The sequence below is a fragment of the Aristolochia californica genome, unplaced genomic scaffold (assembly GCF_029961685.1).
Source record: "Aristolochia californica isolate CCGP_79_NKW_82.1479 unplaced genomic scaffold, dmAriCali1.0.hap1 SCAF_4, whole genome shotgun sequence".
Taxonomy (NCBI): Eukaryota; Viridiplantae; Streptophyta; class Magnoliopsida; order Piperales; family Aristolochiaceae; genus Aristolochia; species Aristolochia californica.
The window spans coordinates 40,476,902-40,502,707 of NW_027182103.1; the positions used below are offsets into that span (position 1 = coordinate 40,476,902).

At 37.9% G+C, this 25,806-nt stretch overlaps 2 protein-coding genes and 2 non-coding genes across 8 annotated transcripts in view; 3 read left to right on the forward strand and 1 right to left on the reverse strand.

The window, feature by feature from the left end:
- LOC137962474 (probable pre-mRNA-splicing factor ATP-dependent RNA helicase DEAH4) overlaps window positions 1-9,492 on the forward strand; it is a 23,830-nt gene extending 14,338 nt beyond the window's left edge. The window contains exons 9-17 of one of the 5 annotated variants that reach the window (XR_011115135.1): window positions 1,974-2,188; window positions 2,764-2,856; window positions 2,975-3,098; window positions 3,271-3,418; window positions 3,682-3,751; window positions 4,229-4,392; window positions 5,128-5,303; window positions 5,478-6,068; window positions 9,423-9,492. Coding sequence is in view for 3 of the 5 variants with exons in the window: in XM_068809360.1 (XP_068665461.1) it covers window positions 1,974-2,188; window positions 2,764-2,856; window positions 2,975-3,098; window positions 3,271-3,418; window positions 3,682-3,751; window positions 4,229-4,392; window positions 5,128-5,303; window positions 5,478-5,634 (1,147 nt within the window). In the remaining 2 variants the exon portion in view is untranslated. Of the gene's footprint in view, window positions 1-1,973; window positions 2,189-2,763; window positions 2,857-2,974; window positions 3,099-3,270; window positions 3,419-3,681; window positions 3,752-4,228; window positions 4,393-5,127; window positions 5,304-5,477; window positions 6,347-9,422 lie in introns of those variants that run through there. The other 4 variants (XR_011115134.1, XM_068809360.1, XM_068809361.1 and 1 more) reach the window with 4 other exon arrangements.
- On the forward strand, window positions 6,617-15,354 carry LOC137962476 (adenylate kinase 4). Its single transcript, XM_068809363.1, has 6 exons — window positions 6,617-6,907; window positions 9,423-9,568; window positions 9,694-9,813; window positions 9,908-10,075; window positions 11,013-11,102; window positions 15,040-15,354. Exons 1-6 carry the CDS (start codon window positions 6,799-6,801, stop codon window positions 15,139-15,141), a joined length of 735 nt encoding a protein of 244 aa, XP_068665464.1. The 5' UTR covers window positions 6,617-6,798; the 3' UTR covers window positions 15,142-15,354.
- An 8,279-nt stretch (window positions 15,355-23,633) lies between these two features.
- TRNAG-UCC (transfer RNA glycine (anticodon UCC)) lies at window positions 23,634-23,705 on the reverse strand. Its single transcript has one exon. It is a non-coding gene; the product is annotated as a tRNA-Gly (tRNA).
- Window positions 23,706-24,868: 1,163 nt separating this feature from the next.
- TRNAA-AGC (transfer RNA alanine (anticodon AGC)) lies at window positions 24,869-24,941 on the forward strand. Its single transcript has one exon. It is a non-coding gene; the product is annotated as a tRNA-Ala (tRNA).
- Window positions 24,942-25,806: the final 865 nt, after the last annotated feature.

Below are 25,806 nucleotides of genomic sequence, written 5' to 3' on the forward strand. Positions count from 1 at the left end.
ATCCACTTGCCTTAGTAATAGTGCAACTCAAAATCTGGTTATTAAATCTAGATTCCATACTATTGACCAACCAGGTCATTACTAAATTATCTTTTGCCACCCAATATTTAGTAACAGACACTGAGGGATCATCGTAGTTATATATTTTGCCATTCTTTTAGCCCTCAAATACATCAAAACTGATTTGGACCAATTTACGTATTTCGATCCATTCAACTGGGTAGTTATCTGTATAGACTGAGTGAATTTCATATCTGAGCTCTCAGTTGTCCTCTGGACAACAACTTGTGTGCTGGAATCAACCATTAAATAGCAAACACTTTCCCCAAATTTCTATGTTGCAGTCAAGTGGGCCCCACATCGAATTTAATTAGGGCAATTCAATCAATTTCAAACTAATAGTGATCAATTTCAGCAATTGAGACCATAAATCGATGATGACCTAATTGCAAGAAACCAGGATGATGCAGGCTATATGGATGATGACACAAGCATTGGATTGATGACACAGGCAGATTTGAGAAATTTCCTCAGATTGGGATCATCAAACACTTATAAATCCCAACAATTAATCAAATAAAAGTAGTAATCATTAGCCAATAGGCTAAGATAGGCAGAAAAAAGGGGAAATTGGAATTTTTACCCTACCAGTCCAGAAATCTGGAAAAATTCAAGAGATTGTTGAAAATGGAGAGAAGATCCACAAAATCGAAAGAGACTTGCCCAAGATTTGCATTACTGTTCTGATACCATGAAAAATATGTGATTTAGTGAGAAAAGAAAAAAAAGAAGAAAGAGTTCTGGAAGAGGAGCAATTTTGTTGCCTTGGAATACGTGCCAAAAAGGCCCGTCCAGCTTCTTTATAAACAGGGTTTAAGTGAAAATTTATAAAATGACAAAAATTCCCCTGAATACTCAAAATTACATATCTCCTAAAATACATGTCTAAATAGAATGAAAATTCAACTATGATAAAATAAGACATTCTATATCTAATAGCCATACTATAAGAGAAACATTCCAAGGCAGCGAAGTTGCCCCTCTTCCATAACTCTTTTTCCTCTTCTATTTTCTCCCCAAATCACATATATTTCAATTTTATTATTAATTGTACAAATGATTGATTGCCAACATTCTCTGCTAGTAATTCAGCAAGTTAACTCTAATTTTGTTAGGTAAAAAGACAAAAAGCTCTTATAAGAATAGAATTAAGACTCTCTTATCACGTGGACTTTTTAAGTTAATTAATAAAGGCTCATAAAAGTAAACCGATGAATTTAATGTGGGTTCAAAAAAATTGATGTGTTAAATGGTTATTTAGGTCGATGCCTCATCATTTATGTGAGCCTAGATTGTCAGTCATATCTACTTATATAAAATAGTTGTGAGTTATCTTATTGTAGTACTTTTCATTTGTCAAAGTTATGGTTCTCTGAATTTAATGGCAGGGGCATGTGGGCAAGTTTGGTAATGTTGCTTGGGTATATGGGCATTAGTTTGAGAACAAGGGTTGTCTATGCAATTATAATATATTTCAGGGGCATATAAGCAATTAACCCTCATATATATAAAATGTTTCAAACTTTTCTTTGTTCTGCTTGTATGATCTGAATCAAACCAATTCAAATCGGTTGATCAAAGCTGATTCTTTAACCATAGAGCTGGCATAGGAATGGCGAGATTGAAAACTAGAAATCTGTTTGGTGACTGTAAGTTTAGAAGCATCACATTGTATTTGGAGTGGACTGTGAAAGTTGGGACCCACTGCACAACTAGATTTGGCTTGTTTGCAACAACTGCTTTTTTTTTTATTCTCTTCTAGATAGTTAATAGTAATGACTTGTCTATTTGTGTTTTGTGTGAACCAGGTTCTTTAAGTGGTTACCTTATCAACCTGGCTCCTTTGCCAAGTTGATGTTCAATTATTAACTCACATTTGTGCGTTTTTTAACTCCTTCAATTGTTTATTATAGAGTTCAAGCTGATCAAAGAGCAGGACGTGCTGGAAGAACTTGTCATGGAAAGTGTTATCGACTTTATCCATCAACTGTATACCACGAGGAGCTTCTCGAAGCTACAGTCCCTGAAATACAAAGATCATCTCTTGCTGGAAGTGTTCTCTATTTGAAATCATTGGAGCTCCCAGACATTGATATTCTCAAATTCGATTTTCTTGATCCACCATCACGTAAGAAAGTTGTCTTTATCTTCTCCTTTCCATTTTTTTTTTTTTGCATATGTGTGAGGTTGGTTGCTCCATTTTTTGATCTTCCATATTCAATTTGGCAACCATAGTTGAGAAAACAATTGGTGAGAGTGGAAGTTTGAGCTTCATGCAGACTTCTGCCATCTTGATTGTTCGCCATTTACTTGGTGGTCTCCTCATTCTTCTTTTTCATCAACCTGAAATGTCTATGTTTCTGATTAAGATGAAACAAAAAAAAAAAAAAAAAGCTTCGTATAGGTCCATTTCATATGATTAAAAAAACATCTGTAATTGGACTAATCAAACCTGCTGTCATGATTGAATGCACACAATTAGTGCAGTGGCTTCCCTAGGCTCTAGGTTTTGAATTTGACCTTTCATCTTATGAGGTGACAGGTAATTACTCATCTCAATGGTAAGCCTCATAGGATTGCATGCACCACGTTGGTTTAGTTTTCATTTTTTTTTCTATCATTAATCTGTTATTCTAGTATATGTCTATTTCTATCACTTTTTTCTTTTTACTGAATGATTATTCACTGTTTGTGTTCTGACAGGTGAGTCCTTGGAAGATGCTCTAAAGCAATTGTATCTCATTGACGCTATTGATGAAAATGGATTAATAACTGATATTGGAAGAAAAATGGCTGGTATATGATTTTCTATGCCTGCTCAAGAAGTCTGTTTCTTACTCTTTCTTCCCTCAATTAAACTATGCTCTGTAACTTCGACTATGTGGTTCTTTAATTCTTCTCAACTTCTATACAGAGCTTCCATTGGAGCCCTCTCTTTCGAGGACTCTAATTGAGGCAAATGAGCTTGGATGTTTATCTGAGGCATTGACAGTTTCAGCGATGCTGTCAGCAGAAACCTCATTGCTTCCTACTTGGAGGTAAGTTCTGTAGTTGTATTTTGCTTCTCTTTCTACTCTTGAAATTTTATTTGGCTGTAGACTAGCACAGAGCAGTTATAACTGGTCTTCATTATTCTGTAATCAATGTGAATACATTGCAGATTGCAGTCTGTTGACTTCATTCCTTTTCTATCATATACTTAACTTGCAGTAAGGGGGCTGAAAAGAAAAGGAAGCATTCTGTCTCAAACTTACCAAATGGTTATGGCTTGGGGGATCACATCCAGTTGCTCCAAATATATGAGCAATGGGATCGTGCAAACTATGATCCGAAATGGTGCATTAATAATGACTTGCAGGTTGGTGTTAGGTTTTCAATAATCATTCAGAAAGAGCATTAAGAAAGATGAGTTTAAGTATAATGCATTATTTTAAGCTTATAATGGAAAAAAAAGCTCAGGATTACTATGTGAGAGTGCATCTTTAGTTATCTGCAATCTTACTGAATTAGTTGGTTGTTGAAACATACCTGCAGATCATCATCTGGTTGCACATATGCCAGATTAGTATATTTTCTTTTTCTTCTGTAACTTAACAGTTCCATGCAATTTTCTTCTTCTAGGTCCGAGGCATGATGTTTACCAAAGAAGTGAGGAATCAGTTGTGTCAAATAATGCTAAAAGTTGCAAAAGGTTTATCTTGAACTTGTGAAAATGATCATCTCACAATGCCTTAACAACAGTTATTTTGCTTTTCTCTTCTTTTTAGTGCTTTTTGCATACCCCATGGGCATCCATCACATGTCCGGGCACTATTTACTAGTTGAGTAATCAAGAATTCTTGATGTGGTACACAAAAATCATTCCACCAGGCGACTTGAATCAATGGGCATTTTGAAATTTATACCTATCCAGCAAAATGTTCATTTGTGTTTTTACATGTAAATTTACTGGATTTGAAGGGATATAGGTTGATGACTAGGATAGTTGATGAAAACCTTTTCTATCCAGCCTAGTCAATGCCAAACTCATGGTGTTCCTTCAGTCCACTCTTTTAATGCTTTGAGGTGTGCCCACCAACTGATTTCCTATAGTAAAATTTCAGAACCAGTCAAGGAATTTATATCTGAAATTTCCTTGTGCTGAAATTTCTTTTGCTTTGCTTATAAGCAGGGCCAGTTGATGTAAGATTGAAACGAAAGTCAAGAGATAGCAGACAAGAGTACAGATGTTTGAGGAAGGCTTTGTGCATTGGTTATGCAAATCAGCTTGCTGAGCGAATGATTCATCACAATGGTTATCGCACTCTTGGCTACAAATCACAACTCATTCAGGCAACTACTCTTATCTCCTCTCCTTAGGCTGCTTGGCATGCAACTGACACTACCAAACAAAGTGCTTCCTTGGCTATCCTTGGTAGTTACCATACATATCATCCATATTTCAGGACAAAATTTGGATAAGCATTCATGAAAATTGAACATGTTCATGTTTCAAAGAATTTTTATTCTGTAAATACCTGTTGTTGCATAAATGAAATCATATATGCATACATTTTCTGTAGTTGTGTTTCATACTCTTGTGCTTTTTTTATTTGACAAATAAAAAAACCAGTCATGTCGTGTAGTTTGTTAAATTATCAAGCAAATGCTGAAATGTTTTGACTAGTCTTAGTGGAAAACTTGGTGGTTTCAAGGGAAAGTAGCGCCTAAATACAATCCCTTGATGAAGTACTTTAAGTATCTTTGTCATTGACACTCCTGAGCTATGGATTCTGTCCTGTGATCAGAGGATCGTCCTTGATTGGAATCAGTGGTCTCATGCTGTTAATGGCTCTGAAACTAAGTCAGATTTTGCTGGATATTCTCTAAATAGAAGGATACTGTTTTTTTTTCTTGCTTAACGTAGGGTCTGTATCTCACTCATGGGTACATTGATATTTAATACAGTTTTTCGTTACCACTCCTCTGGCTAATGAAGCATGAGGAATCCATTCATGAATGGAAATTTGTGGTCATCCAATTGGTAACCATATGTATAAATAACTAGAAGCTAATTTTTGACTTCAGGTGCATCCATCCTCTGTCCTTGAAACAGATGAAGATGGACATTTAGCCAACTTCGTCGTGTACCATGAACTGATTGCTACTTCTCGCCCATTCATGAGAAATGTCTGTGCTGTTGAGATGTCATGGGTCGGCCCCATCTTGAAAAAGACAGAAAGGTTGGATGTAAACAAACTGAGGTAATTATGGTACCAGATATCTGAATGTGGATATATAAGAGAAGCTTCCATCATACCTGCTGTTTTAAGCAAAATAGTTGTGGTTTTGGGAGTGAAATTTTCACTTTTTATATTATTATAATTAGCAAAATATGAATTGAATGTGCTTTCAACAAAATTTTATTGAATATGCAGTGGCGGCTCTTATGCCTCTGAGGAATATAGAGATGACAGAAAAGAAGGAACAGACATGCCAAGGAACGAGGTTGCAGTTACCATAGCCCCAGAAGATCATTTAAGTAAAATACAAGCTGCTAGGGAAAGATACCTGGCTCGAAAGGCCAAGAAGTAATGGACAGTGTTTGTCATAATGAGAAATTATTGATTTTCAATACGAATCAAGCCTGATAGTCGAGGCTTTTACAATTTCTGGAGTCGTCTGTTTAGATGGCACATTGAAGGTCTGTCAACAACAAATTGATGGTGGCATTGCTTATCTGGAAGAAATGCATCTGTTCTTCCAATTCATGTCACAGCATTTCCTGAAAGAGCTCATGGGTGAACATCGTTATGTACAATCAGCAGGTGATCGCGAGAGCCAGATACTGTACTCCTGAAGAGACGCCTCATGTGCTAATCCTCCTCGAGTGGTGCCAAGCTTGTATTAGAATGGGTCTTTATCCAATGAAATGAAGGCTATAGTGGTGTTCATTGCAGGAATATAGTGGCAAGAAGAGCAACTTGTTCAAGAGGAGAATTTTGACTGTGAGGCAGATTGAACACAAGGTATGTTACCTCCTTGTGGCAACGCTTTCTTAATTGCGAGTTGAACTGAATTTAGGACATCAATCTCAGACATGATTGTCGGTGTAGTGTCTAAAGACTCTTAAGCTGATGTTCCTCCCACTGCTGGATACAAGGATCGATTTGCAAAGACGTCGTTCAGTACTAACTGATAACCATTTATTTTTCTAAAGATCATGAATGAAGAATGTGACATATCATGAATGAAGGATCGATTATCTGTTCTTATGTTTCACATCGTCATCATCGTCTGTCATTGGATAGAGGACACTGAGTTGCTTGAAAATCATTCATCATTTCGAACACAAATCTCTTTTCCGTTTTTCTGTCAAATGGTAACCTAAAATCTTTATTTTTTTTATATTTATAGATCTAAGTAGAGAAGATATAATATATTATTTTATATTATATTATATTATATTTAAAAAACTTTTACCCCATTTTGGATCGTAACTCAGAAAGTTGTGTTACAAGGCGTATCTGCCGGGACGAATCGGATTTTTTAAACCGCGAGGAAGGAATCAGGGGTAATTTACTTATTCGTGAGAGAGAAAGCTAGTGGGCGGTAGCGTTTCTTCCCAGTTGTCCGGCGTTGTAAGAACCGTCGCTTTTGGTCTGCCTCCGCCCCTTTAAAAACCTTAAGTTTCTTCTCTTCCCACCAAAAATCGAAGAGAAATATTCAGAGAGGTAAGTCTCGCAGCGCGTTCGTAAAATGGCGAGCTCAGTGGATTTGGCCGATATTCCTTCTTTGGATCTAATGGCAGAGCTTCTTCGCCGCATGAAATGCGCAGACAAACCGGAGAAACGCCTCATCCTCGTTGGTAATCTTCTCTCATTATGTCATCCTCTTGTCCAATGTGGGTTCATATGTGAAATCCAGCGAAGAGCCTTATAGATTTGGTTTATGGTTGTTCTAATGGGACTTAAGTTTATGACTAAAACCCGTAGATATGTTAGCATGTTGTGGTGTATTTTTGCTGTTTGCGCCTATATCTAAGTTTTGGGACTTTATCCTTTTCTCGGGTGGATACCTCAGCTCTTCTTTTAATTTTTATGTTATTGGTCCGCGTATCTTGTGCCGTTATTTTCAAGCTCTATGGAACTTGGTATAGTTCAGCCTTTGATTGGTTATATTTTGCCTTTCTTTAATTTAGTTTCTTCTAGAATTTTGCTTTGTTTTTGTCGGCATTTTCCTGTGTTCTGTAGCAAATCTGCTTACTAATCTACTGCAATTTCGCTTCATGGGTAACTTCTTTTCCAGTCACTCTACATCTTCTGACACGCTTACAGTTGTATGAAATAAAATTTGAACAATCCCTGTCTCAATTTTGATATTAATACAAGTAAATGTCACTGGAAAAGAAAGAAACTACCTTTTTTTCTTTAGATAACCAAGTTCGTGACTTTCTTAATTACTTAGTATTTTACTTTTTGATAAAAAGGTGCATATATTAAAAACAGAGAAAAGAATACAAACCTAATGTCGGGGGCATGGCTCCACAACAAAGTGTTGGAGAGAAATGCCCGCCTTAGCTTGGAAATCTGCCAAGTGATTAGCAGATTGTGGAATATGACTCCACTTACAATTTAAAGGAGAAAATAAATTACATATGTCTTTGAATATATCCTAGTGACGCCATGGGGGATGGCCGTGGTTTGCACACCAGTTGATGACCACTTTGGAATCGCCTTCAATACAAAAGGGACCAAAGAGGTTGCTAGAGAAGATTTGGAGTCCGTGTAGGAGGCTCGAGAGCTCTGCTGTCGTAGAGTCTGAGATACCAAGGGGACCGGCATAGGAGAAGAGGAGATCACCCTTTTCATCATGGATGACTCCACCGAACCCTGCTGGGTCTGGGAAGCCAAGAACACTTCTATCAAAATTGAGTTTCAAGAACCCGGGGGGAGGAGGGGTCCAAATTGCCATAGTAGGATGGTAAGGGCGTAGAGATAGGCTAGCAATAGATTTCCAGTTGCTTCTGAAGTTTGATCCACCAAGGTTACTGAATTCTTTTTTAATTAATAGCCATACCGAAACTTGGTTAGAGATTTGCTCAGTCATAGGTTCAACGGAGGAGGTTTTGAGATTGAATTTCCTCTTCTTTCGCTCTTTCCAGAGTGCCCAGATAATATGACCCATACAACAAGATATTAACATTTTACCTTGCTTTGGAAGGTTCGAGTTAGTGAGTGATAGGATGGTGTCAGTTAGGTTCCCGCATGCACAATATTGGAGACCAATTTTGTTTAGAAGGGACAACCAGACTAGGTGGGCGAATTGGCAAAAAAGAAGAAACATGGGTTGCTGTTTCTGGAGCATTTCTGCAGAAAGGGCAGAGAGGGTCTATGATAGGGGTGCCCCTACGGATTAAGGAATCAGAGGTAAGGATTTTGTTCCTACAAGCATACCATATGAAGAATTTGGCACGTGGCGGGGGGGGGGGGGGGGGGGGGGGGGGTGTGCAAGGAGGTCCCAAACATAGGCAACAGGGTGTTGGGGGAGATTTGGGGATGAGTGGTTGAGGAATTTTTAGGCGGAGGATGTGGAGAAGGTACCTTTTCAACAGGGAGTCCAGCTTAGAGTGTCACTTGAGGTGTTCGGCTGTCTGATTGGGAGGAGATGAAGGAGTTCGGATGCAGGGAGAGCTTCTGGGTTAGTGAGATGCCTTTTGAGATTTAAGTTCCAATCCCCATTTTCTGACCAGATGTCAGAAATGAGAGCCTCCGAGTTACCTATGAGGCCAGATATTTCTGGAAAGCTAATGCTAAGTGGAGATTGGCCAATCCACCAGTCATTCCAGAACTTGGTTGATCCTCCATTTCTAATATAACATTTTGCAGCCACCTTGAATTTGGGGAGGAGCCGAACGATTTTTTTCCAGACAGGTGAGAGAGAATAGAATTTCCCTCTTTCTGTCCACCATCTAGATTGAATATTTTCTTTTTCTGGGACAAAGGCTCTCCAAGTCAAATTCGGATGCATATTAAATTTCCATATTCATTTAAGGACTTAATTACTTAGTATTACTTTTAAATAATTTATCTTAATTACTTATTGTGCTGGTTCCTGACTTCATCAAACTGGAAACACGCCCACCCTTGATTTGCTTTTATCAGTGAAACCTCTGATTATATACATGGATTATCAGGGTGTTAGGGAGTCGTCCAACTTATTACCTCTTCATGTTTAAAGTAGTGCAGATGGGCATTAGAAGTTTTCAGGCTGTCCTGCTTTTTTTTTGTTGTATAGTTCTTTCAATTATGTGATTGGTGATCTGGAAACAATAATGTGTGACATTTCCAGTATGCTTAGTGACGGAGATTAGTTATTGTCAGGTCCACCTGGTTCTGGTAAAGGGACTCAATCTCCTCTCATAAAAGATGAGTACTGCCTATGCCACTTGGCAACAGGAGACATGCTAAGAGCTGCTGTTGCTGCAAAGACCCCACTTGGAATAAAGGCAAAAGAAGCTATGGATAACGTAATGGTCCATTTGGCTGTAGAAGTTATATTATTTAATTGAAGAATTATGTGTTTTTCTTTTCCTGTAATGAAGAAATTCTGATTAATGTTTTCTCATTCATGGACTAGTTCATGCTTGTGTAGGGCAAACTTGTATCAGATGACCTGGTTGTTGGGATAATTGATGAAGCAATTAAAAAGCCTTCGTGCCAGAAAGGTTTCATCCTCGATGGCTTTCCCAGGACTGTGGTCCAAGCGCAGAAGGTACTGCCCCCTTGTAACAGATGATATATTTGGTAAATTTTGTTTTCTCCAGATATTTTGGTTTTTTAGTCACACTCGTGGTTGTTGGACGCAGCTAGATGAGATGCTTGAAAAGCAGGGAACAAAAATTGATAAAGTGCTTAACTTTGCAATTGATGATGCCATATTGGAAGAGAGAATTACTGGTCGCTGGATCCATCCTTCAAGTGGTCGTACCTATCACACGAAATTTTCTCCTCCAAGAACTCCTGGTGTTGATGATGTAAGCCAATAGGAGGTATCCTTTATTTAGCTGTTGATTAACTGATGATTACTATTTAGGTTATTGAACTTGAACTTAGTATCTGCCAAGAATAATTAAAGCATGTGACATCTGTTGATCTGCAAGATCAAGTTGTTCATGATTACCCTATGAATCTGTAAATTTTTTTTTTAATGAAATCAATCACTGTTCAGAAAAAAACCCAGTATAAATAAAAACATGCAATTGTTGAAGCCAATCTATTGCAGGAGACCAGTGCAGGAGACCAGTACAGATACCATGAATTGTACTTTTCGAACATCCTATCAGACAATCACATTGTAATTATCCGCTACTTACCTAAGTGATACGTACATGAAAGAGATCAATGTCCTTAATAAAGCTGCATCTTTCTGACTGGGCTAAGGTATCTAGTAGCCCTTGTTAATCAACATATTCCATGGGATCTATATTGTTCTTTAGTCTATATGTGTTGTGTGCTAGGCTGCCTATCCTTGCTGTCATTCCAGGCATGCAGAAATGGAGTTGTTTTACTTGTGTTTGCATTTCTATCATATACTGATATTGTTGGTTGGTCTCTTGTAAGTCCACTGATACGAACTTCCTACTTTCCTTGAGTCCTTCTGGATGAACAATCCTATCATATAATCATTTCCTGCTTCCTTCATGCATACAATTTTTGGATGCAATTGTGCCTGCAGAATTTTATTTTACAAGTAGTTGGGTTCTCTTAATGTAGTTTTGATTGTTATTTTTTTTTTTTTTTTACAATAATATCTACCCCTGTTCCCCACCCCAAGATGCTTTAGATTTCATAATAAGAAATACCCCAACATGACCACCATACTCTGTTTATAATTCTCAGATGAGTATGAATTTTAAAACCCATGATTTGTGGTTTCATATATTCTTAAGATTTCTTTTTATGTAATGAAAGGTCACTGGGGAACCCCTGATTCAGCGCAAAGATGATACTGCAGCAGTTCTTAAGTCAAGGCTGGAAGCATTCCACATGCAAACTGAACCAGTATGTTTGCTCCTTTCTTCTTGTAGTGTTTCTAGTTGTATTATCTTTGCAAAAGATTTTTAAGGTTCATATTATAGTTCAAATGGCATATCTCTCAGTGCTATACATGCTTTGTGCTTCTTGCTTTTGCATTTGCAGTCTCCAAAGTTTTCTATGGTTTATGTGGCCATTTGAGTGTAAATAGTAAGAATGAGTTTTGCCATAGTAGAGGACCATGCTTGAGGCTCTCATCTAGTGCTGTTCAAGCTGAAAGTATTGATACCTTCTATTTTTTATTGCATACGTTGAGTTTCTGGAACCCTAGTAAGTCAGTGGGGAGTTTTAAAGTTCAGTAGCTCAATCATTTTATGATCGTTCCAGCAGATCTTATGAAAGAGATTTTTGTTCATTCTATTCGATTGGTCAAATGCATGATAGTTTTTATGAGATCACCTGTGGATAAAATTTAAAAGGTGATATCAGTTAACCAAACTGAAGTTACAAATTTCTTAGCATACTTATTGAGGCTGTAAAATGTCATCAGTAATGATTGGATAGGAAATCTCAGAAACCAAATTGCCTATGTGATGGTCGTAGAGCAGACAGGAAATTTTATGTAAGCTATTTTAGCATTGGCCCTCTTAGTTGGGAGTGTTGAGAGAGAAAGTGAATGTTCTAGATAATGTGCCCAAAACTCATCAGAGAGCTTAGAAAGTTTTATTTTGAATATACATTACCTTGTGAAAGTGAATTACTTGATTTAAGTGGCTCCCTTACAATGAACTTTCTTTATGCATTGACTGACACCTAACTCTTCTTTTAAAGAGTTCATTTTTTGGTGGATTTAAGTGTTTTAAAAATATTGATTTGAGATTTAGCATGTACAGTTTGTTGTCATTACTATTGAGAGTTATATCTTAAAATATTGGACATTTCTGAGAGGACTATGTTTATGTAAAATTAAAGCTAACTGCTTCACTTTAATTTTTTTTTTAAATATTTGTTTTCTACTTTTCTGACGTTAAGAAGATGGCAAAGTTTGAATAAATGGGCTATGGTTCATAAAACATTTTAAGTGTCTGGCTCAAGAGTTAAGTAAGAACTTTGTTTTTTTGTTTCTTCACCTCAGTCTTCTAGAAAGAGAATCAAGTTGCTATCAACATATCTGCCTATCTGGTCTTCCACAGAGGACAAAACTCGTACAGATGGTTTTAAGTAAAAAATGCTCAATGTTTGCTCTCTCGAAGTTGCAAAGTTGGAAATAAAAAGCTAAAAAATGTCTTTCCTGCCAAGCTTCCAAAGTAGATAAATTGGGCAATGAAAATAGTAAAAGGTGATCCAAACAGAGAGGAGTTGTTCCCCTCTTCTTCTACATATTGTAATAGTTGGTGGCCAAGAAAAATCTTCCCTGGGTTTTTCCTTCAGGGATTTTATGAGATTGAGGATCTTTGCAGATCACTCACATCATTTTGCATCAAACTCTCTTATTAGGGCTAATCACATAGCAGTAGAAGTGGAGTTACCCTACAACCTCTTCTTGCAGGAAATTCCTTCCCTTTATAGTAATAACAATGTTTTCTTTAGTTTTTTTCATCAATGTGTTTCTTGTATTTATCTTCTTACTTGATATTGTGTTTCTCCTTTGGAACCCCCTATAATCTCTTTCTTTTAATTGAATACCATTCTTGCAGTTTTAAAAAAATATACTAGTCTTATCTTGGATTTATTTTGGGAATCTAATTTCTGCTGATCTCTGTAGTACATCATAAGATGGCTGTCCTATTTAGAAATCTTAAATGTTTTGTTTGGTTGAAGACATAAGATTTTGTAGCTCTACTATTAATTCTGTGGTGACAAACATGTTTGGGTACCCCATTTAATCTATTTTAACTTTGTTGTTCTTTTTCTTGTGAATGTCGAAACCCCTTAACTTGGTGAGATTTGATCCCAAGATATCATACTAGAACCCTGCCATGTGGCCATTGTTGTACCTTGACCTAGTTAAAATAAAGTGACTCCACTACATGCTCAGGATGTATTTCAAAACCTGACATCTTATTTGTAATGCTGAAAGAGTTTGCTAAATGATACAGTGCACAGCCACCCAGCCACCTCTAGATAGAGCAAATGCATCAATTTTTGTATTTTTCATTGATGATAACCATGTCATATTTACTTGTTGGCACAAGCAACATCTAAAAGTACAGGTATATCATTCTTGTGTTGTAGCATGGTTTCCATGTGAGATTCTGCTTGGCAGTTCACAAGTATTAATCTCCCCTTGTCATAAATGTTTCACTTCATTTCGTGCCCCTTGTTTCCTCATTCCCTTCTTGAATCCATTAACCCCTACACAGTGATTTCACTCTTATTAAGAGTTGAAATTTTCCCTTTGTGCTTCTCCTCCAGTGAATTGATTGAAACATAACTTTGAAGGCAGTTCTGGGGGAATCCTGGGCCCACAGGCAGTGGAGGTGTGGTGAGGGACTCAGACGTGTTTTGCTTCTAGTTTTCGGTGCACTCTTTGGGCACAGTGCGTCCATGGTGACAGAGGTCAGGGCTCTCCTGCAGGGGTTTAGATTGTATTATGAGAGATTCATGGCTCCCCTCGTTGTTGGAGGAGACTCAGCTGTAGTCATATCATTGGGGGAGGGGAAAAAGCCTCCACACCAATGGAGTGGCAGATAGTTTGGCTAGGGAGGGGTCACTGGACAAACACCTTGCTGTCAGAGCTTCCTTCCATTTATGATATCTTGTTTTCTTATTATTAAGATAGAAATGAAATTCCAGGGAAAGGTTTCCCTTTCTTTCTCTTTAATTTCTTGTCCCTTTCTTTTCTCTCATTTGTATTGCTGGTTATATTTCATTGAGCACACCAACTCAATTCCATATACTGGAAAGCACGTTCAACATTGATATTCTGGTACTGCATTTTATTTTATTAAGATATAATTTGATGGGCAGCAAGTGGCATTGTTAAATTAATGTAATTGACAAGGTTTCTCAAGCAGAAGGCAAAGCTGCCCAGGCAAAGTTGCAGAAAGTAAAGACATTACTGCAGTTTTTTTCTTTTTCTTTTTAGCTCTAGGATTTTCCTTAAATAGGTGGAAGGGGGTTGATTGTGTGGCTAGTGGCTAACAAAATAAATGTTGTTAAATTTGACCTAGCCATTGACTTGACAAAATGATTGTAGAGAAGGGTCCCCCAGCAGAGGAAGGGGGGGATCGCTTCCCCAACAATTGCACAGAGAGGGGCTCCTCCTTCCCCTTTGTATGTGCAGAAGGGGAAGGGGGATGTACTGCATCTGTTCCCGCCTTTTTGTGGCTCTGTTAGAGGGATCCTTACCCTTCCCAGGGCTGCTGTTCCTCTCCTCCCCTCCTGCCAGTGTTGAAAGAGGGGGAGGTTTCACCCACGCAATCTGCTCCCTTCCCTGTTTATCAGTCATATGGGGAGGTTTCCCAGCATGACCAATACCTGCCTCACCTAGCCAGGTCAGCTGGTGCAACTAGTAAACCCGCTTTGGTCAACCAGGTTTTGACCCATGAAGGGTCTTGGTGTTTCTGACCCGGATATAGCACCAGGTCTAACTAACCTGGTTCAGTCGGCTACCCAATCCAGGTCAAATAACACTGACCAAAAGTAAAAATCAGTTTATACTGGTAGAGTAACAAGAAGTGGTACTGTGATGTGAGCAGCTGAAAACGTTTTAAAGGATACAGGCCTCTGGACTAGTAATATGGTTGTCCTATATTTCATTGGAGAGGCTAGGTATTGCTCTCATGACTTCTACTCATGACATCTCGTTGCAAGACATGCTTTGCAAGCTTAAAGCTTATTCTCTAGACCTTTTGCCAGCTGCTTTTTCCTCCATTCACTATTAGTTTCACTTTTATTTAAATAATAATATGTATGTACTTATTTATATTTTTCTGAATAGCTAATCTATATGAATTTACAGGTCATCGATTACTATGCCAAGAAGGGGGTTGTGGCAGACCTTCACGCTGAGAAACCTCCAAAGGAGGTTACAGCTGAGGTTCAGAAAGTGATCTCGTCATGATATGTGGCAGCTCCATTATCTGTATGAGCTTGAAACCTTTGCAAGCGTTAGGTCATATCAATCCAGTGGATGTTGTGGGATCATCGGGTGCACTGTTCTCTTATTTATTGTTTTTCTTTTCCTGTTCTGCTAATTATAGGCTGAGTTCTGTTAGCCTGTGACTCATAACTGATTTCCACCATAATCAAAATTCGCTTGAGAAAAGTCCAAGAATATTTTTATAGTCTCACAGGGTACTTTCTTCGAAGCTTCTCTCATATTGTGTGTTGCATATTTTTATTTTAAATTTTTTTAGTCAATTGTTATCATTTGCATGATTTAGTATACTTCACAGTTGATCTAATACGAAAAGCCAATTGGTGCGAAACATGTGAAACGGTTATCTTATATTTTACAGTTGATCTAATACAAAAAACCATTTGGTGCGAAACGACTAAGATAACTGTTAAAATTCAAGTTCAGGGGTATTTTGGTCATATTACAATTTTCTTTTATAGTATGGCTATTAGATAGAGAATGTCTTATTTTATCTCTAGTTAAATTTTCTTTCAATTTAGACATGTATTTTAGGAGATATGTAATTTTGAGTATTGAGGGGCATTTTGTCCTATTGTAAAATTTCATTTAAACCCTGATTATAAAGCAGGAAGGGCCTTTCTAGCTTGGATGCCAAGGAAGCAAAACTGCCTCTCTTCCAGAAATCCATTTTCTCTTCTATTTTCTCCCCAAATCACCTATTTTTCATGGTATTAGAACGATAACGCAAGTGTTGGGCAAGTTTCTTTGGATTTTGTAGATCTTCTCTCCATTTTAATACTCCATTGATCATGATCAGATGGCTGAGATCATGTTTCGCACCAATTGGCTTTTCGTATTGGATCATCCCTCTAGTATACTTTGTTAACTTTACATAGGCCAGAGTATCCTTCATAATACAAACCTGTGCAAACCAAATGGGATTTAAAAAGTGATCCATGTCATCATTCTCTCACATTGATGATGTGGGAATTGGTTTACTAATTGAGACTACAAATTCTGTTTTTGTGATTTTACATTTTTGAAGTAATCTGAGGCTTTCTGCAGTGATTTTAATCAGAGGAAAGCGAGTCAGCTAATATTGTTAGTTTTGCTATTCCATGAAAATTATTGATATCTGTGTGACTGACAGTATATGGCTGGAACTGTTTCAACTATCCTGGTAGCAACTATGGGATTTCATGTGATGGTTATTTCAAGAGAAGCAGGAATAAAACAGAGTGTCACAATCAGAGAGATCATCTACTTCAAAAATCTATCCGATCCAGAACAAGGATTTTGCTGAAAAAGCTTCACCTCTTTCCTATTGATTGAAACTGCATAGGCCATACAAGTGTAACAAGCTATTAGCACAGAAAACAAAGTTTCAGAAGACAGAGACTTCCATCTGATCAAAGTAGAGGCCAGACGGACCGCCGTCAGGTAACAAGGCCAACATGACCGGAGCTCTTGCACCTTCTTCTGCCTCGATGTAGCCGGATTCATATCAGTTTTAGCATAGCCCGGATGAACGCAGTTTACACAGAACGAAGGGAACCTCTTTGCTAGAATCCTCGTGTAAGCATTGAGAGCTGCTTTGGAAACCCTGTATGCTGCTGTAGCTGTCGGCCAGCCATGCGCATCTAGCAAGCCCTCCTTAAAATCCTTGAGAAACTTGTCCAACTGCTCCTCCACTCTCTCCTCTGTTAGTTGATTAAGATCGCTCAGTTGCTCCCGTGTCTTTTCGTTTGAAATGTTCTGCAGCACACAGAAACCAATCGAAATTTAGTGAAATTGAAATCGTCTATAAACCTTTAGGGATCTGACCTTGAGCTGCCCGTAGAAGGAAGAGACGTTAACTATCCGCGGGGATCTAGATTGCTGCAGAAGGGGAACAAGTGCTTCGGTGACATGTTTGCAACCGAAATAATTTGTTTTCAGACATTCTACTGCTCCTTCATAAGTCTGTTGGAGAATTCCATGGGCATACATGGCTTCCTCCTGTTCCAGTTCAACCTTGATCAACAAAAAGACAGATTTTCCTTTCAATATACATCTTCGGTAAAAATATCAGTCTCAGACACAAATAGCTCAAGTCAGATTTCGAGGATTTAGTTCTTACCTCACCGTGCTCTACCTGATGTCGGAACTTCGAAGCCTCCAAATCAACTGTAACTCCACTCTCTGCTGCATTATTCACCTGCACAGGAACCACCATTATTATGTTGGTATATGTCTCTGCAAAACTGTAATAAATTGCTCTAAATTTTACCAAAATATCGAGCTTGCCGAAACGAGCTTTGACGAAATCCACAAGGGATGAAATGCTAGCTGGGTCTTTAACTTCAAGCTGATGATAGACAACGCCGGAAAGCCCCGAAAGTTTGAGAACTTCTGCAGCCTCCTTTCCCCTTTTCTCATCTCTCGCTGTTAATATCACCAGGATCCCATTACAGGCCAGCTGCCTACAGATTCCCAGTCCGATTCCTTTGTTGGCTCCTGTAACGATAGCATTCCCGGGAGGAACAACTTACCATATTTGTAAATAGGATTCACAAATCTCTAAGAAACCTCTCTTTGATTCACGAACAGTGGTACGTCTTCTCTCCAGAAACGTAGACGCTTTCTTCCACCATCGCTGCTGCTTTCAGTTGATTCGAGTAAGAAAGCGGCAACGACGATTTCAGTGGTTGAATTTGCAACTTCCTCTTCCTTCCACGAATCAGAGTTGGGAGTCGTAGAGTGGTGCTTCTTCGTTATTGAAACTAGTGTTTAAATTTTCTGATTTCCTTAACCAGATTTCAATTATACCAGATGAAACAAACCCATGTCTTAAATGAGTGTGTGGAATCTGCCGACAAAAAAACTGTTAGGGTTTTTCTATGTTGAGAAGAAGACAGAAGAGAGACGAGAGTGACAAGATTTCAAATTTTTTTATTATTCACTCTCCTTTAAAGTCTAGGGTTACACATAATATATAAACAGACACTAGGCCCACACAATAATTTGGATCAAACATAATAATCTCCACCTTGAGCCATAAAGCAAACATAACCTAAACAAAGGTAAACATAAAGATACACTAGCAACAAGCTAGAAACAAACCGACACCAAACTTGAGCAAAACTTGAATTTTGCAAGTGGAAGAGGCTTTGTGAGCATATTGGCTGGATTCGACTCGGTACCAATCTTCTTCACGACAACCTTGCCATCCGAGATCACATCTCGAACAAAATGATACCGAATGTCAATGTGTTTCGTCTTTTCATGATACATGCGGTCCTTTGTCAAATGAATGGCGCTTTGGTTGTCACAATGCACCGTAATAGGACCTTTGATAGAAGACATCTCGCCAACAAACGCCTTGAGCCAAATAGCCTCCTTGATAGCCTCTGTAATTGCCACGTATTTGGCTTCGGTACTTGAGAGTGCAACGATGGCTTGAAGTGTAGACTTCCAACTAATTGCACAATCTCCAAGGGTGAAAACATACCCCGTCAAGGAACGCCTCTTGTCTAAATCACCCGCAAAATCTGCATCCACAAAACCCATTAGTGCCTTGTTACCATTTCAAAACTCCAAACGAGCATTAATGGTACTTCTCAAATAACGGAAAATCCACTTCACCGCTGCCCAGTGCTCTTTCCCGGGACAAGAGAGATATCTACTTACCACACTAATGGTTTGAATAATGTCGGGTCGAGTACATACCATCAAGTACATGAGACTCCCAACCGCACTCGAGTATGGAACCTTCTCCATGTATTTCTTATCATCATCGGATTTTGGGCTTAAAGTGGCCGAAAGCTTGAAATGCACCGCAAGAGGAGTTGAAACAACCTTAGCTTTCTCCATACCAAACCGGCATAACACTTTTTCGGCAAAACTTTTTTGTGAAAGGAACAATTTTCTATTGGACCGATCCCTTGTGATCTCCATCCTGAGAATCCTTTTGGCAACCCCCAAGTCTTTCATCTCAAATGCCGAACTCAATTGCTCTTTCAACCTCCTAACTTCTTTCAAGTTTGAGGATGCAATCAACATGTCATCCACATAGAACAACAAGTAGATCAACTCATCACCATCCAACTTCTTGAAATAGACACAACTATCATAATTGGAACGGTGAAAATCAATACTCACCATGAATGAGTCGAATTTCTTGTACCATTGCCGCGGTGATTGCTTAAGGCCATAAAGGGACTTCTTCAAAAGACATACACGGTCCTCCTTTCCCGCCACCTCAAAACCCTCCGGTTGACTCATGTAAATTTGCTCCTCCAAATCACCATGCAAGAAGGCAGTTTTCACATCCATTTGCTCAAACTCCAAATCCTTCATTGCCACCAAGGAAAGCAAAACTCGAATGGAGGTATGCCTTACCACGGGAGAGAACACATCATTAAAGTCCACACCTTGGACTTGGTTATAACCTTTAGCCACAAGCCTTGCCTTGTATCGGAAATTCGCGGGATTTGAGCCTTCGATCTTCCACTTGTATATCCATTTGCAACCCACAACCCTCTTACCACTAGGATGCTTCACAAGAGACCAAGTCTCATTTTGTTGCAAGGATTGTAACTCTTCATTTATTGCGGCAACCTAATCAGCCGCATCCTTAGAAGAAATGGTTTCCTTGTAGGAAGATGGTTTGATATACTCCACATCTTTGGTAATTGCCAAACAATAAGCAAAGTTGAAGTATCCATACTTGGTTGGTGGTCGAATTTCCCTTCTAGCTCGGTCCATTGCCAATGCATATGGTTGTGCATCTTCTTGGCCTTCCTCCAAATTGGCATCATCATGTAACATCGCCTCGTCACCTTCTTGAATCGGCACTTCAAACTCCACCTTTGTAACCGTCTCATTTTCCTTAATAGTCGGCTCGGTTGCAATATCTTTTGGTTTCAACATTGCCAACTCGTTGAAAATGATATCTCTCGAGATGATAAACTTGGATGATTCGGGACACCACAATTTATACCCCTTCACATTTTTGGGATACCCAAGTAAAATACATTTCTTCGATCTAGGTTCCAACTTTCTTTCATTCACATGAGCATATGCGGGACAACCAAACACCCTCAAATTAGAATAATCGATCGGTTACCCGACCACATCTCCTCGGGCGTTTTGCACTCAATTGAAGTGGTAGGAGATCGATTCACCAAATGACATGTCGTGTTAACAACTTCCACCCAGAACTCCTTACCCAAACCCACATTGGAATGCATACTCTGAACTCTCTCAAGTAGTGTCTTATTCATCATCTCTGCAACACCATTTTGTTGTGGAATGTTGACCACCGTCTTGTGCCGAACAATCCCTTCGGTCTTACAAAATTATTAAACTCCCGGTTGCAAAACTCTAAACCGTTATCGATTCTCAACCTTTTTACTTTCTTTCCCGTTTGGTTTTCTAAAAGTGAATTTCATTCTTTGAATGTGTGGAACACTTCGCTTTTCTCTTTCAAAAAATGGACCTAAACCTTCCTTGAAAAATCATCAATGAAAGTAACCATGTAACGAGAACCATTACCTTTGGATGACTCACAAGAAGGTCCCCAAAGATTTGAATGAATGTAGTCCAATGTTACCTTGGTCGAATGAATGGCCATGGAGAAGTTCAACCTCTTATACTTACCAAAAAACACAATGCTCACAAAACTCCAAATTGCTCGTGTATTGGCTACACAACAAGTCTCTCTTGCTCAAAATGACCATTCCTCTTTCGCTCATATGCCCCAATCTCATATGCCATAACCTTGTAGTATCCACATCGAAGATAGTACCCGAACGCGCAATGGCGGCCGTGCCTGTGACCGTGGAACCTTGTAGGAAATAAAGAGTTCTAATCCTCTTTGCTTTCATGATTGTGAGAGTACCTTTAGAAACTCGAAGAACTCCACTTTCACTTTGAAATTTACACTCCTTTTCCTCAAGAGACCCCAAAGAAATCAAATTCTTCGACAAATCGGGTATATGCCTCACACCCGTCAATCTTCGGACCTTTCCATCATGGAACCTAATTGTCACCGAACCAATTTCGGCAACCTTACATACATTGTTGTTCCCCATGAGCACCTTACCATCCATAGACTCATAAGTCACAAATTAATCTCTATTAGGAGTCATATGTTGTGAAGCACCCGTATCCATAATCCAACAATGTTTGTCATTAACATTGGTATCTACCACACAAAAAGTATCAATCGTGTCACACTCGGCCACATTGGCCTCCTACGAAGAAGGTGTTTGTTTTTAAGCTTGAAACAATCGGCCTTAATGTGTCCCTTTTTCTTACAATAATACGTCATATCCTTGTGTTTAGACTTCGAACAAGTCCTTGTATCCTTCGAGTTTCGGTCCCTTTGGCCTAACCCGATCCACAACCAAACCAACACCTTGGCTCCCTTTCTCAACAATAGTCATTTCACTGTCAATGTGCAACTTGGCTTGTAAATTGCTCTTGACATCCTCAAGAGAAATTTTGTCTCTACTATAAATCAACATGTCTCTAAAGGCTTTACAAGATGCGGGTAATGAGCACAATAGCAAAAGAGTTTGATCTTCATCCTCTACCTTAGCATCAATTTTATATAAATCATTCAAAATAGATGCAAACTCCGAAATATGATCACAAATTGATGTACCTTCAACCATGCGAAGGGTGTAGAGGCGCAACTTCAATCGCTACTGATTAGTGTGTGACTTCTTCATGTAGATGTCCTCCAATTTTTCCCACAAACCCTTAGCGGTTTTCTCCAATAGGACCTCTTACAATGTCGAATTGCTCAAATACAATTGGATAATGGAGAGCGCCTTATCATCTATTTCTCTCCACTTCTTATCCGTCACCGCATCAAACAACTTATCTTGACAAAAAATGGCCTCTTTGACACCTTGACTCGACAAAATAGCAGCCATTCGCACTTGCCACAGTGCAAAACTCGTCTTCCCATCATACTTCTTAATATCATATTTACCCGACATCCATTCAGATTCTCCATCACCCAGTCAATAAATCTTAAACCAAATCACCAAAATACCGCAGAACCAAACTATAAAAAATTCTAATTGAGAATGAAATTAGAATTACCTCAAAAACAATTTGTCTATCTGTTGTTTGCATGGTGTAAAATAGAAAAATCCCAAATGGAAAAGCACCTCGATGCTGATGAAATGCCTCCCGAAATCGGATTTTGGCACCATGAAACCTCAAGTTTGGCACCCCTGCATTCGGTAAGTTCTGAACCCTATCTGCGACGACGGCAACGACAACATCGTGTGACAATTCCAGTAGCGACGACGGCAACGACAACATCGTGTGACAATTCCAGTAGCGACAACGTCCTGCTCGAGCTTCTGAGTCCCGAGACTCTGTTTCTCGACGACTCACTCTCTTCTGCGGGCAGCAATGTCGTTTCTCGACAACGGCGACGACATCGATTCCGCCATAGCTGCTTCTCACAGCAGCATATTTGGCAAGACCAAACTTCTTCCCCAGCCTGAAGCTCTGATACCAGTTTGTTAGGGTTTTTCAAGGTTGAGAAGAAGACGGAAGAGAGACGAGAGCGACGAGATTTCAAATTTTATGATTATTCACTCTGCCTTAGAGTCTAGGGTTACACATAATATATAAACAAATACATGGCCCACTGGGCCCACACAACAATTTGGATCAAACATAACAAAAACACTTTTAACGTCAAATCACAGATTGCTGATCCAATACGAAAAATATATATATTTTAGTGAGTGTGCAAGAAACAACTTTCCTTTGTTGAGGGAGAGAGAGTTTAGAACTCGACTACCAAGAAAAAGGAGAAGATAACTAGGAAGATTTTGAGAAAAGAAGAGAGGACTTAATACTCACCTCTTAGCCAAGGGTTTCTATTTATAGTTTTAGAAAGTGTGTTACAATGACTACAATGCCTTTAAGGCAACAATCTTTATAAGAGAAAAAAACACATAAATAGACATGCATCTCGTCAACTAATTATATCTTTGTGTCATATTTATGAGAAGTCTTCTTATTTTTCAAGATGCTACCTCATTGACGTATGGGTTTGCGTTCATCTTCTAATACACTAAAAACAAGTTTACCATACGAAACTTATACATGGATGGATCCCCTTGCATCGAAGTACTTTATTTTAATATTTTTTTAGATTTTAAAATTTTGTATTATGGTTTTATGCCCCTTACTAAAAACTAAATTCTAATTAAAAAATGTTTTTTTAGCATTTTCTAAAAATGTTTTTGAAGGTTGGATTATTAGGCCTATTAGGTCCAAAGAGTGATCCACTTAGGCAGATCATGGGCTCGTAGTGATAGGTATAGTTCTTGATCCAAGAGGCCCAATTAGTTTTAATGAATGTTGCGTTATTGTACCATGGACGATGGATGGCCCGGGTCGAACCCGGCTTGGAATCTTTTTAAATCATTGCAGAAAAAAATGAGAACAGTAACAAAAAATGCGTCTGCCGGGAGTCGAACCCGGGTCTATTGCTTGGAAGGCAATTATCCTAACCGTTGGACTACAAACGCTTCATGTTTCATAACTCGATATATATGAATATATTACATTTAAATGTCACATAAAAATACTATCCATTGGAAAATTTTTTTTTTTGAAGCTTAAAAACTTTGGAAAAAGGCCATGTTTGAGAATGATAACAAGTGTATGCTAATTATGATTAATACTGATAAAATTATATGTAACAAATAATATATCGATGTTTTAATTTTTCTGGGTATAAAATTCTATCTATAACATCCTACCGGTTATTATGCCATTAAGAAAAAACATCTAGCTCAAGTGTCGATTAGAGATAGTTAGAGCTTATTAATGCCAATTCTAAGAAATGTTTACAATCAAACTTTTTACTAGAAATTGATTTCGAAGTCACTATTGGTACTTGGAATCATTTTCAAGAAAGCAAAACTCTAGGCAATGATTTTTATATAAAAATCTCTATTTAAAAATTAGTGTAATTTTCCAAGTTAAGGTTTGAAACTCATCCCCCACACTCCTAGTGGGTTACCCCTTGTTGATGGCAAGCGGGACAACTCTCCTTTGTGTATGTAAGAGTTTTACCATGTACGTGAAGGTAACTTCTTGTACAATCACAATGGGAACTCTTTTGTCGACAAAGAAAGTTGAGTTTTAATTGTAATCTGATTTTACTTATTTCTTCTATTATAAATAAAGACTTAGTGCACTCAGTTAAGATCAAGTCAAGAAAATATTTTTTTTGTCGGTAATACGTTTGCTAATTGTGGGTTTTTCTCTTACACTCGATGGAATTAGGTACACCTGGGCCAAAATATGAAATACTTATTTATCTTTATCAAAATAACAAAGCCCAGATTCGCATGATCGTAGTTTGTACAAAATGACTGAAACTTTTAATCAGGATTTGAATTTTGATTCAACTGAAACCAATTTTTCTGATAACTGAAATCAATTGGCACTCCTCGCATAGACAAGCCATAGTGTTCTGGCCCAAACTCAAGCACCAAATACACCAGAGTCGAATTAAGACTTGGTCAAAGTAACTCAACCTGGAGTAGTATGGGTCTTTCTACCCTTTATTTGACCCGCCAAATCTGAGTACCTTGGGTTAAGTCGAATTAACTAGTTCACAAAATCTTAAGCCTTATTAGAAATCAAGATTATCAAATTATAATTTTATTTAATATTCATTAAAGGGGATGTAGCTCAGATGGTAGAGCGCTCGCTTAGCATGCGAGAGGTACGGGGATCGATACCCCGCATCTCCAAGTTCGTAATTAATCGAGTTTTAATAAAATTAAATTTATTATAACTATTTTAAAATGTTAATTAATAGATTAATAATAATACTAAATTATGACCAATCAACAGCCCACTTGGAAAGTTCAATGCGATATGTTAGCATTGATTGCCTATGTGGCACTATTTCATCTGCCCATCATCTAACACGTCATCAATTACCATTGGCTAACTTTTTTCTCTTATTGTCCTTTAAAAATATTTTATAAAAATAATTATAGGTTTTAAAAATATTATTTCTTTGTATACTTTTCATTACGTTCTATTTATTATAATAAAAATATAAAAATTATATAAAAATCAAAATTTGGCTTAAGGAGAAGAAAATTTATCTGAAGAGCCTAAAAATGTTTTGTTGGGAATAATCGTACACACGAATTTGAAATATAATAAATAATAAATAATTCCATATGTTGTAGTAATTAATTTTGTGTGACCAAAATATCTATGCCAAGGAGAGCGCAATATGAAGAATTTTTTTCTTGAAGACCAAAAATACTTTTTATTGCAAACTGAAGTTATAAATTCTAGTTCGAGGAGAAATGTTGAAGAATATGTATGAGAATCTTACATGACTCTCACAACAAGATGTCTCACAAAACTGAAATTAATATGGTAGAGTCTTACAAAAATTCTCATGGAGGGAAGTCTCACAGAGTTAAAAGGGTGTTTTCATCTTTAAAGTATTTGACTTTGAATGTAATATGTTATTTAATTATAATTTGACTCTACTTGTTTCCTCTATTATAAATAGATGCTTATTATAGTGAGTTGAGATAAAATAAATGAATTATTTTCTTTCCAAATTTTGTAACATATTACATTATAATCAAG